General features: G+C 51.7%; 4 protein-coding genes across 4 annotated transcripts; 1 reads left to right on the forward strand and 3 right to left on the reverse strand.

Moving 5' to 3' along the window:
* Window positions 1-405: 405 nt before the first annotated feature.
* On the reverse strand, window positions 406-2,665 carry CC77DRAFT_1093697 (hypothetical protein). Its single transcript, XM_018529693.1, has 4 exons — window positions 2,121-2,665; window positions 2,043-2,072; window positions 1,151-1,392; window positions 406-1,099 (listed from the first exon to the last, which is right to left on the reverse strand). Exons 1-4 carry the CDS (start codon window positions 2,352-2,354, stop codon window positions 838-840), a joined length of 768 nt encoding a protein of 255 aa, XP_018387678.1. The 5' UTR covers window positions 2,355-2,665; the 3' UTR covers window positions 406-837.
* A 130-nt stretch (window positions 2,666-2,795) lies between these two features.
* CC77DRAFT_1019270 (vacuolar protein sorting-associated protein 11) lies at window positions 2,796-6,054 on the forward strand. Its single transcript, XM_018524803.1, has 4 exons — window positions 2,796-2,882; window positions 2,942-3,010; window positions 3,072-4,241; window positions 4,291-6,054. The coding sequence occupies exons 1-4, from the start codon at window positions 2,868-2,870 to the stop codon at window positions 5,965-5,967; spliced, it is 2,931 nt and encodes a 976-aa protein (XP_018387679.1). The 5' UTR covers window positions 2,796-2,867; the 3' UTR covers window positions 5,968-6,054.
* A 293-nt stretch (window positions 6,055-6,347) lies between these two features.
* On the reverse strand, window positions 6,348-9,107 carry CC77DRAFT_986414 (hypothetical protein; the record flags this gene model as incomplete). Its single annotated transcript, XM_018536217.1, has 4 exons — window positions 8,892-9,107; window positions 8,047-8,533; window positions 7,488-7,905; window positions 6,348-7,436 (listed from the first exon to the last, which is right to left on the reverse strand). Exons 1-4 carry the CDS (start codon window positions 8,941-8,943, stop codon window positions 6,348-6,350), a joined length of 2,046 nt encoding a protein of 681 aa, XP_018387680.1. The 5' UTR covers window positions 8,944-9,107.
* Window positions 9,108-9,615: 508 nt separating this feature from the next.
* CC77DRAFT_960258 (major facilitator superfamily transporter sugar) lies at window positions 9,616-11,864 on the reverse strand. The gene is made up of 2 exons (XM_018535600.1): window positions 11,145-11,864; window positions 9,616-11,092 (listed from the first exon to the last, which is right to left on the reverse strand). The coding sequence occupies exons 1-2, from the start codon at window positions 11,426-11,428 to the stop codon at window positions 9,793-9,795; spliced, it is 1,584 nt and encodes a 527-aa protein (XP_018387681.1). The 5' UTR covers window positions 11,429-11,864; the 3' UTR covers window positions 9,616-9,792.
* Window positions 11,865-12,250: the final 386 nt, after the last annotated feature.

Genomic DNA, 12,250 nt, shown 5'->3' on the forward strand with positions numbered 1-12,250 from the left:
ACCCTACCTAGTGGGTCGCGGGGAAAGTGCGACAAAATTTGAACTAATAATATTTGGCGTGATACTTTCGCACGAAAGGGTACTGCGGCGCGAATAGGAGCGCTTCACGGGCGAAGACGTTGTAAACCGGAAGGCAATACAGCACACATGAACAGATGATGGTGTGATGTGCGTGCCTGGAACGACCCGACATGTCAGCCACGAGTGTGATTCATATCCTGTGTTGTTGAGGAGTCGTCCAGACGTGAGAGCACGGAGCAATTCCGCTGTACATGGCCGACTTTTCCAGCAAGCATTCCTAAGCTCTCGCAGATCTACTATAAGATCTTCTCTTTCAAGCATGTCAATGCTCACCTTGCGTCCACGTGGGATTGATTGATGCCACGTCTCGACTGCAAACTGGGTGGGTACAACTGCTTATCAGTTCGGCATATGTGCCGATCATCGGCATCAGATTCGTGTCCCATTCGTCCTGAAACTCATCGTAGCCGTGAACATGCAAACAGAGTCAAGCGCGGTTCTGATGAAGAGATTTCACAGGGAGATGTTAACAGGGGGAGAAGTCTTGATCATGTTCTCGAAGCCATAGCCATTCTTGATTGAAGCTAACTCGAAGCTCACGTCGCAATTTAGGAGCCGTACATGAACGTCCATGAGTAATGTACAAAAGTCAAATCGTGTCCAGTGCTGACCAGCTGTTTCCGAAAAGATGACGCCTCCAAGAAAAGAAAGATTGAAAGCAGACCGACTGGCAAAAAAAGCCGTACCGATTTCGTTGATGCTCGATTAAACCATGAAAACTGAAGTGAATGGAGGACGTCTCAAAGCGGATGGAGCTCAGAGCATCTCATCATCCATGGCAGTGTCACCGCCGGCGGTGATCTGAGCAACTTCAGCAGTACCAGCGGCAGCATTGGTCTCGCCACCAGGGAAGTAGTCGGCCATCTCAGCATCGAGCTCCTCAACAGTCTTCTTCTTGGGACGGGCCTCGCGACCTCCACGGCCCTTGCCCTTGCCACGAGTTTGACCACGTCCGCGTGTGGCACCGGGAGCTGCCTTCTCGGCGGTGGCGGGCTTTGGCTTGTCCTTCTTTGGTTGGCTGTAACCTGGTTAGTTGCTGATACCAAGACACTAGGATGATAATACGTACGTTACACGGTCGGCAAGCGAAGCCGGGCGGGTAGTGGCAGGGATAGCGGCAGCGCTGACGAGCATCTCGACGCGGACAGGGCGTCCATCGATCTTGACGCCATCAAGAGCGGCTGTGGCCTTGGCGGCTTGGTCGTGCTTGTTGAAGATGATGGTAGCGCTACCCACGCTGCGACCCTGGGCATCGTACTGGAGAAGAACCTTCTTGGGGCGACCTACACCAACAGCTGAAACAAAGTAGTCCTATAAGGCGTATTAGTCGTCGTACCAGGGGTTAAACATTTGCGCAAATGGATCATCATTGACAAGGACGTTTGACAAGGAGGTTCCGGCGTCGGCGGTGGGTATTCGTCGATTCCATATTACACGGTCAAAAGATAACGCTCGGAAAGCGGGTGTCCTGGTCAAAATACAGTGAACACAAGGTTCAGTGAGACGAAGCATACTCAGAGCGAGAGCAGTTGTTGCGAGTAACGTGTTGTAACGCTGCGAACCAGTCTTGTGATATCCGCCCACCCATGTGAAAGCCATACGGCTATTCGTAACTGGATCTGGATTCGCGTCTCGCTGCTCTTTTGATCGCCTGGAGTTGCTGCAGGGCTACCAGGAATATGTCACTGGTGCGATGCCGTCTTTGCTTGCACTTGATAAGTGTAGCATGTGACCAGAATCACCCACTTTCGTCGGTGCGGTACCCTGGAGTGTTCGCATGCTGCTAGTCTTCTACCGGTCTTGTGTGCCCAACACAGATCTCGGCGTGACTTTGGGCAAGCTATGGCTCAACATCCATACCGGTTGTGGAGTGGAAAGGCTCGGTTCGTCGGATCGAAATCGTTCATGCTTGCAAAAGCGAAGCTGCAGTAGGTTCAAAGACCTGCATCGGTCTTACATACCTGGAGTTGGGCATTGTCAATGTCCCGTGGCTGCGATATGTTAGTTGTGTTCGTGCGCGAGTGCTGTGTTTGGCTTACCAAGTTGGATACCATGATCTTGGTCTCACCGCCGAGGGAGGCGGCGGGTGCGGTGGGGGCGGCCTTGGGCTGCCTGCCCTGCTGCTTGGTCGACTTGGAAACACCGCCTACAGGTGCGGCAGTGGTGGCAGGTCGTCCAGTGCCGGTAGACTTGCGACCGCTGCGGCCACGGCGAGAGGTCTTGGAGGCCTTGAGGATGTCGTCGAGGCTCTGCTCCATCTTGTTTGAAGACATGTTGATGAGTGGTTGAGGGATGGTGATACTTGGTTGAGCGGGCGTTGATGAATTTGCGCGCTGGTGTCGAGAGGGCGACGTGAGCAGATAAAGTAGCGACGGCTAAAAGTCTCTTTGATGGAGGAGCGACTGAACCGGTGCAAGGCTGCGAGGACAAAGGGGCGCGTTTGATGACAAGGCGCGTCGCAGAGGTGAGACTCGCAGAATGGGGAGTCAAAGTGGGCTTGCGCGAAAGTAGAGAGTGTAGCGCTGGTGGTGGTAACTGCTGCTGATGAAGGGCAGATGGGTGGAGTATTATATGAAGAGGAGTGTGATGGTAAGATGAGGAAAAGGGAGAGCGCGAGGCAGCAGGACAAGAGAGGATCGCGCCAAGCCCTGACACTGCCACGCATGCTTGGTGAGTGCTGATTGGCAAGGGTGCACGGTCGCACTTGCCCGCAGCTTCCATGGGTGTCGCGAGTGACGATAGCTCCTGCCATTCAGGCAACGGGCGACGATGGAGCGATAGCAAGTATGGCAGTCACTCCGGTGAGTATTGGCTCATTCACCTTCCGCTTCATGCCATGGCGAGACTAATGCGCGAACAGTGGCAGTTCAAGTTCTTTGACGTCTCGCAAGTCAAGCTCCCCGACGACGAGAGCTCCTTCCTGTCTGAGGTATGACGATGCCCTCCACACACACCTATACCTAGCCACCCAGTCTTATAAACATCAACAGATCGGGAATATCACGTGCATTACATCTGGATCTGAAAGCATATTTCTGGGCAGCGCAGATGGCATTGTTCGCATCGTGTCGCAAGCCTTCAAGGTTGTGCGCTCGTTCAAGGCCCATGATGCAGGCGCAATTACGCACATGAAGCAGGTCGAGGGCACTTCTCTTCTCGTCACCATAGCCGAAGATCTCTCTGGAGAGCCGGTGCTGAAAGTATGGGCTCTGGACAAGCTGGAGAAGAAGACAGGCATCCCGCGGTGTCAGAGCACCCTCACCGTCCACAATGGGCGCAAGCAGTTCCCCATATCCGCTTTCGCCGCACTCGACGACCTTTCGCAACTTGCCGTCGGATTCGCAAACGGTGCCGTCACTGTTGTCCGAGGCGACCTCATACATGATCGCGGCGCTCGGCAACGGACGGTATTCGAATCGGAGGAACCCATCACTGGCATAGAATTCAGAGAAGGGAGCATCACAACCTTGTACATCGCGACAACCGGACGGATTATGACACTAGTGATATCTGGAAGGGGTCAAGGACAGCCTGCAAAGTCTCTTGATGAGTATGGCTGTGGTGTGGGTTGCATGGCTGTGGATAAGGCATCGCGCGATGTTGTGGTCGCGCGAAGTGATGCCATATACTACTATGGCCAACACGGTCGCGGGCCGCCGTACACATACGAGGGCGAGAAGAAGATGATCTCCGTATTCAAGGATTACGTTGCGATAGTCGCGCCCCCTAAATCGAATGCGATGCCCCGGTCGAACCCTCTCCGTACCTTTGGCATCGGTGCCGCTGACGATGTTTTCAATACATCGAGCTTCACCCTGCTTAACACAGAGTTGAGGTTTGTCGCACATCAGGAGCAACTGACTTCGCAAGTGAAGGCTGTTATCTCCGAATGGGGTGACCTGTTCGTCTTCACACTTGACGGTAAAATCTTCAGATACCATGAGAAGCCCTTTGCCCAAAAACTGGACATACTGTACCAGCGTAATCTATATGTCTTGGCCATCAATCTGGCTCAGAAGGCCGGACTAGATTCGTCACAACAAAACATCATCCTCCGGAAGTTTGGCGACTACCTGTATTCCAAACAAGATTATGATACTGCTATGCAGCAATACCTGAAGGCTATCGACAACACCGAACCATCTCAGGTCATCCGGAAGGTATGTTATGGTTGATCCGCAACAAGATTCATGTTAATGTCTCGTCCAGTTTCTTGATACGCAACGGATTCACAACTTGATAGAGTATCTTGAGGAACTCCACGATCATCATAAAGCAACATCAGACCACACAACTCTCCTACTGAACTGTTACGCCAAGCTAAAGGATGTAGAGAAGCTGGAAGAGTTCATCAAGTCACCAGACGATCTGAAGTTTGACCTTGATACCGCTATCTTGATGTGTCGCCAGGGGGGCTACTACGACCAAGCGGCATTCCTTGCTCGAAAACACGGTGAACACGAGCTGGTCGTGGATGTACTCATTGAAGATTCAAAACGGTACGCGGAAGCCCTAGCCTACGTATGGCGATTGGAGCCGGAGGTAGCCTACTTCAACCTCATGAAATACGCGACGATACTGTTGCAGCACATCCCCAAGGACACAACGCAGCTTTTCATCGACTATTACACCGGAAACTTCCGACCCAAGAAGGATGCTATAGTCATACCGAACGCGCCTGCATCCGGAGGAGGCGGTGGTATGAGTATGGGCCTAGGAGTTGCATCGAGCGCTGTGCAAAACCTCGCTGCACTACTTCCTCTGCCATACATGAACACCAACGCGTTGGCATCGCCTCCCAGTGGTGAACAGAAGAGCACCATGAGCCAAGCTCAGATCATCGAAACGACTACCGATGAGCCCGCGCCAGAATACAAGGTACCGAAACCGCGAACTGCATTCTCCGCATTTGTCGATCATCCGCAGGAGTTTATAGTCTTCCTCGAGGCGTGTATCGCATCCAATGACCTACGTGAAGACGACAAAGTCGATCTTTACACAACGTTGTTTGAGATGTACCTCCACACTGCATCGTCGAAGAAGGATGGTGAGCGACAAGAGTGGGAGAACAAAGCCAAGAAGCTCGTCGAAGGCAAGGACATACCAATAGATACATCCAACGTCCTGCTATTATCTCATCTTTCCAACTTCCGCGATGGCGCCATCCTCGTCCGCGAACAACAAGGACTACACTTTGACATATTCCGATCCTACACTGCCGCAAACGACACCCAAGGTGCTATCCGCGCTCTCCGCAAATACGGCCCAGAGGAACCAGCACTTTACCCTGCAGCTCTCGCCTACTTCACTTCCACCCCTGAGATCCTTGCGGAAGCTGGCGACGAACTCGATGCAGTCCTCAAGAAGATCGACGAAGACGGTCTCATGGCTCCCCTCCAGGTAATCCAGACCCTCTCCACCAACGGCGTCGCAACAATGGGCATGATAAAAGCCTACCTCAGCACCACCATCGAGCGCGAGCGCGCAGAAATCGCCGCCAACCGCCGTAATATCGAAACCTTCCGCTCCGACACCACTGCCAAAAAGCACGAGCTCGAGAACCTGAACACCAAGCCTGCCGTGTTCCAAAACTCGCGCTGTCAGGTCTGCATGAAGAGTCTGGAGTTACCTGTTGTGCACTTTTTGTGTAAGCATAGCTATCATCAGAGTTGTCTGAGTACCGATGAGGATGTGCATGATGCGGAGGTCGAGTGTCCAATCTGTAGCTCGAACAACGCGACGGTCAAGGCCATTCGTAGGGCGCAGGTTGAGAGCGCGGAGAGGCACGATCTTTTCCAGGATGCGCTCAAGAGAGGCAAGGACGGTTTTGCGGTCATTAGTGAGTGGTTTGGTAGAGGTGTTATGGGTGTGGGTGGTTCGGACTAGGCGACTTGCAACTATAGCGAACGACGATTATATATGAGACGGATGGAAGATATGGTAATTCACTTGATGAAATCGTAAAGATCATGCTTTGTTTCCTCATAAGATCCTTCTATCCACTGGCGCCTTGGGCATTCCTGGAGACACCTCACGAGTTATCAATTCCCTTGCAACTCTCCAGCAGTACTCGAATGGCTTATACAAGCAACAGCAAAGTAACGTTCGATATTGGGAGGTACGGGAGTTGCATGATATAGTGGATTCGAGGCCCTATCATCCTCTACGGTGAACGGGCTCTAGCATTCGGCTTTAGGAGTGACAGCTTGTTAGCTGTTCTCCAAAGGTAACAAATATTCTACTCGGATAGTACATAGGTCTTCACACTACTCTAACCCTAAGAATGACCAGCTCTCTGGCTGTAAATTGAATGGCCAGTCCTCGAGTAGCTCAGATGGGAGCTGGAACTCGCCCATCCAACCGTGTAGGAACTCGCCTTCAGCCACCCTACCTCCTTCTTCCACTTCCGTTGATTGCGCGCCACCTTCGTGGCTACCAGCTCGACCTGTATCTATGCCCGCATTTCTGTCTAAATCTGGTTGCTGCTGCTGAACTAGGGAGTCCAAAGACGAACCATGATTTGATTGCAGCGGCATGTAAGATCTCGCCACTGGCCAGCATTGAGCACGCATATATTCGTCTATACGCTCTACCTGTGCGCGCAGGCCCTTACTAATGTCCGTCGCACGAGACAATCCGCTTTCGAGGCTCTCGAGCAAATCTGCAATAGACAGCAACATGCTCCTGACCCTGTGATATGCAGCCTCAGAGAGCGGGGCTTCCATGACAGAGCCGAGGATTGTGCCTATCCCTGCGAGGTGATAGATGAGAGGAGTGCTAATGCCGCGAAGGTAAGCGGTGGGAATAGTCTGGAAAACAGCAAGGAGCTCCGCCGCAACGTTGCATTTGAGCTGCACGTCCGGGGGTTGCCGACGGTCATCGTCAATGCTGAGAAAGAGCATACGCAACAACAACAATGTCGCCTGGATGTTCGCAGCCTGGAAGCCAAAGATGTCGCGAAGAGGATTTCCTGTAGGTGGTGCAAATATCTTGAAATTGGACGGCAGGTCGTGGTAACGCTCGGTTATAGACGCTAGCACGGCGGTGGAGGAATGGGAGGACAGCAACGTAGGTAAACCGAAAATGGTGGCGACGTCAATGCGATTGTCGATGAGGGCGGCGGGTTTGCGTAGCTGACTGTAGGCATGCTCCAGCGTGAGATAAAGGTCGGTCGTAAAATTCCAGCCGCGCAGCCACGAGATGGTGGGTTTTGGGGATGGCAATGTGGCGAGGGGTGTAATGAGTTCGTCTTCGACTTCGGTCGGGTAGTGAACTCGAGCGTTAGCCCCGTAAGCGTGGACGCTGCCGTTCCATACGATGGAGATGAAAACGTCAAGGGTGTAGGTTGACCAATACTACGATGGAGGTCAGCGGATATAACTGCTTGGGTTAGCGATGGGATATACCAGGCGTCGCCTTTCCTCGACTCCAATGTTCGTTATGTTCTTCGGCCAATACGCCTCATCATGGAACTTATGAATTCCAACCAGGGTGAAATAATGTCCTAAGTATAGCTGCATGGCTTCAATATCCCCATATTGAATACTGGTAATTGACAACAGCGCGCAGGCCCGCATATAATCAAGCTCCCGAGCTGCTGTAAGGTCTTTAGGCAAATGATCTTTCACTGCTTTGAAGAATGTCTCAGACGAAACAGTTTCCATGTATGAAGCGTTCTTGTTCGACTCGAACAACGCACCATCTCTCCCTCGAGCTGACGCCAAAGCACACACTGCCATAAGTGAGGTGAAAAAGCCATGGTCCTTCAGGTAGTCTTGGTCGCGTACCTTCTTTAGCAACGTAGGTTGATGGAAGAGCGGAAATCTCGAAGTTCGACTTAGCACAATTTGCACAACAAGAGGTCAAATGAAGAAGTTGAAACCGACTAGGAGGTGATCTCCTGTCGTTCCGGTAGCAAGAAAGTGTAATGCCCTTACTGAGAAATGGACAGCGGATGCTACTCACATTGGATAAACGACCCGGAAGTACACATCAACCAGATACTCAATCGTTCCTGCGCTCGCAGCAGCGAACGCTCTCCACGCCGTCTCTGGCCACTCCACGGATAAGTCTTCGCCTCTACCAACCAGGTTCTGCCCCCTGAATGTCGCGAACCCACTATTTGTCTTCCTTGATGATGAGATCGCGTTGCTCCTGGACGCACCTACTATAGTCGCTGCACCGGCTGGCTGCACGACAGGTTGTGGCAATGCTAAACTCAGTTGCTGAGGCTCGTCATGATTCTGATCTTGGTGTTGCTGTTGATCCCGAGATTCGATATCAACAGCTAGAGATGATCCAGGTTCACTGGAGAGGAGGTGGCCAGCTGCGCGTCCGCGCCTCAGCGGGCGGTTGTAGGTGCAGGCCACGTCGAAGTCATAGCAGTTCTGGCAGCTTTGGGAGCCGGTTGCACTGGGGCGACATCTGATGCTACGCTTGTGGCAGAAATCACCTTGAGAGTTCGATCGTTAGCCAAGGTACGAGAGCATATAGAGGAGTGCGTGGGGAGCGCATGCATCGCGACAGGGTGCTATGTGGGTTCCAGGTGAGGAAGGGATCAAAACCGAGGCGCAGACGAAAGAGTTGATGCAACATCTTGCATGAACGATTGGAGAGCATGGCGACTCCGGTGCTTGCGAGATGCTTATATCGATGATTCGGGAGCAGAGAGTAAGATGGGTACAACTTAGGATGATTATTCCCTCATCAACCGTCACACGCGTCGACGTTAGAGAACAACCACATTACGCGCAGACAACGAAATTAAAAGGAATATGTGTACATGCGCGGTGGAAGAGTTCAACACGTACAGGCTCTACTTGCTCGTAGGAGTTTTTTCGGACGATGCTCGTCCACCGACATGGATATCAAACCTTCCTTGAAGGGGCTTATCGTACTTCAGCTCATACACTGATGACGAACGACTGGTCGAGTAAATGGGTAAGACAGTGATTGATCAGGTAATGGAAGAACGTGGTTGTTGGAGTTTTGGACGGGAATAAGGGGTAGTGGGCTAGCATGCCGAGGTCTACCTGTTCACTCGGTGATGCCTGCTAGCGTCAAGAGCCCGTGGTATGCCAAGCACGATTCGTCCATTGTTAATCACTTACCACTCATCAAAAATGCCAAGGCATGAAAAGTGGCCCCATTACCATGTAGTTTGACACTTTCTATACTGGCGGTTGAGCCTTTGATGCTTAGGTAGCTAGCTATCTTTGTGTACGGAGTCCGTGCAGGTCGAAAACTTTCCTTGGTGACGGTTATTTGACGTGATGATTGAATCATCGTCCATCCGGAGACAAAGCCCTCTCTAATCACATGCGAGCACAGATGTTAGCTCTCCACGGAACTTGACCGCTCATCAAGAAGTTGTCTCGATATAAGCTTTGTCCATTTCTGATTGGTGCTTAGATATAGATTGTACGCAATAGGATGTGAGGGAGCAAAAAGCAAAGAAGTGAGTGGTGGGATAGGTATAAGAAGAAATGTTGTATAGAGAAACGCTCGAAAAATAGCATCTACCATACGTTCGATTGGGTTCACTAACGACAAACAGACGCAGCTCCTTCCCACAAACAACCCCTACCAATACCAAAGTACGACGCCCAGTTAATCTAAAACATATATCTCTATGCGCCAGAGTTCGTTTATGTTATTGTGAACGCAATGCATGCAGCTCACTAATCTGCAATACATATCTGAAGGGGCCGCTCAAACAGATTCAAGCTCGAGAGCCTTGTCTTTATCAAAATAATCCGAATGCTCGACATCAGGAACGCCCTTCTTTTTCAGCAACTCGCCCTGGTTGCGGTAGGCCTGTTCCATGTGCCAGTTGAAAGGGCTCTTCGTCGAGAAGAGGGCGCCAATAGATTCGAGGGAGCGACCCGCGGTTTCCGGGTAGAAGAGGTATACGACGGGGATCCAGAGTAAGTTAAGACCAGCAAAAAGGAAGTACGTGCGGTTTTCTAGCTTTGCGAACATGACCGGGTTGACTAGGACGGTCATACCAACGCCGATAGCCCAGCCTGTGATACCGAACCCGTTTCCTTGTGCGCGCATATCGGAGCTCCAGATCTCAGTGGGGATCAAGAAAGCGACGGTGCCCCAGGTCGACGCGTAGATTAGATTGAAAAGGAACAGCATGGCGACGGCCGCAGGCGCAAATGACCCTGCATTTTGAGGCTGGGACCGAGACGCTTCGTATAGCGAGGCAGCGATCAAGTTGACAGCAAAAAGCCCAAACGAGCCCAGCATCAGACACTTGCGGCGTCCGAGACGGTCCACAATATTAGCAGAGATGATTGTTCCAATAATGCCAACAGTGTTGAGACCACCGGCCAAGCCATTCTGGGTAAGTGTGGAGTAGCCCGCAGCCCGTAGCAGTGTGGGAGAGTATGCGGTGACAGCAGTGATACCACTCCAAGAAGCCATAATCTGCAGTAACAAACAGAGCCAGGCGCGGCGGCCCAAGTGAGCGCCAGGCTTGCCACTCCGACCGATGAGAATTTTAGCGAACTCCACAGGGGAGCTAGGCTTACTCTCTTTGGCCACAGCAACAATTTCGAGGAATTCCTGCTCAACATCAGGTGTATAGCCGCCGCGGACATGGGTAAGAACCTCACGCGCATCGTCATAACGACCAACGGATGCAAGGTAACGGGGAGAGTCTGGAAGCGCCTTTATTCCAAGAAGGAGAAGTAGGGCTGGGATGCACTGGAATGCCAGAAGGAATCGCCAGCGTATATCAGAGTAGCCATTGTTTATGAAAGCAAGGCCGAATGAGAGCCAGTAGGCAACCGAGATGCCCAAGTAGTTGGCGATGAAAACGTATCCAAGAAAACCACCGCGGTGGGAAGCCGAAGAGGTCTCGGAAACAAGCACAGGGGTGATACCGGTGAGTGCACCAGTTCCAAGGCCAGTGACTATGCGAGCAACGAGGATGAAATCGGAGGATTGTGTAGCAGCCTGAAGAGCACCACCGACTAGAGCAAAGACAGCACCAATCCAAAGACTAAGAGTGTTAATAACCAGTTAATGCAAGAAACTGTTCAAGGCCGACTTACCCATTAATGCGACCAATGCGATCGGCTAACCATCCGCCTACAAAACTGCCCACTATACAGCCAAGGTAGTAGATAGAGACGATACCACCTTCGTGTAAGGTATCGGTGATCTTGCCATCCGAGTTACCGATGCCCACTTCCTCGACGTAGCGTGGCGAACTGTTGACACCGCCCATCACACCTTGGTCATAGCCTTCAAAGAAAATGGAGATCAGGGAGAAAGCCTGAATAGCGATGTTGAGCTGTGAAGCTGAGAGCTTCCTCCAATAAGTTGTGTAGCCCATGGTGAAGGTTGGCGACTGCTAACGCATCCGAGTGACGACTTTGGGGCTCTGGTGCTCGCTCCAGATATTGATCAATCGATAGGAAGGGTGGAAAGAAGACGTTGTGATATAGTCGTCTGTCAGGCTGGGTTTGGAAAGCTATATATACCTCACGTAGAGCCAAGGTCTTACAACGGATATACTGGGAATGCCCAGTAAAGACGGGACCCCAGACCGAAAATCTTGTAGACTCTCGAATGCAAACAAGCTTAACCCACACATACAACTAGTTCGCACATATTCCGGGGATAACTCTCCAGTATGCATCTCCACAAAACGCCTCCATGGGCGGTCTACGGAGAAAGCCGGTAAGGGTCAATGCGCAACTTAGCTGGGGTGTCGGTTGCTGTGCGGAGAGAAGGCAATGCTGAACGGGAGACAGAGAGACACAGCCAGATGATGCCGATGTGACAAATCCAGATTGAGTCGGCGAAGTCTAAAGCGGTTTGCCGTTTTGCCGCGTTGCAGCTTAAAGGACCGCTTAGCCGCTTAGCAACCCGTGTAGGCGCGTAACCGATAGGTCGATTCGGCAACTAGAACGCCCTCCATTACCATTCTCGATATTTCCTCCCTAGCATGCAGAAAAGCCACTTCTTAGGGAATTAGCTAAGCCTACTATCCGGTTGTTGCCGTCCAAATAGCCAAGATCTCAGCCTCAGGGTAGCGCAAAGAGTGCCATTTCGTTCGATGTTTCGGATGTTCGTAGTCGCTCGTTTCGTAGTGGCGAACGATCCGCGTACTTGGATATGTATTGTTTGTTCCACCTTAATAATAGCGTGAGTG

The sequence above is a fragment of the Alternaria alternata genome, assembly GCF_001642055.1.
Source record: "Alternaria alternata strain SRC1lrK2f unplaced genomic scaffold CC77scaffold_7, whole genome shotgun sequence".
Lineage (NCBI taxonomy): Eukaryota > Fungi > Ascomycota > Dothideomycetes > Pleosporales > Pleosporaceae > Alternaria > Alternaria alternata.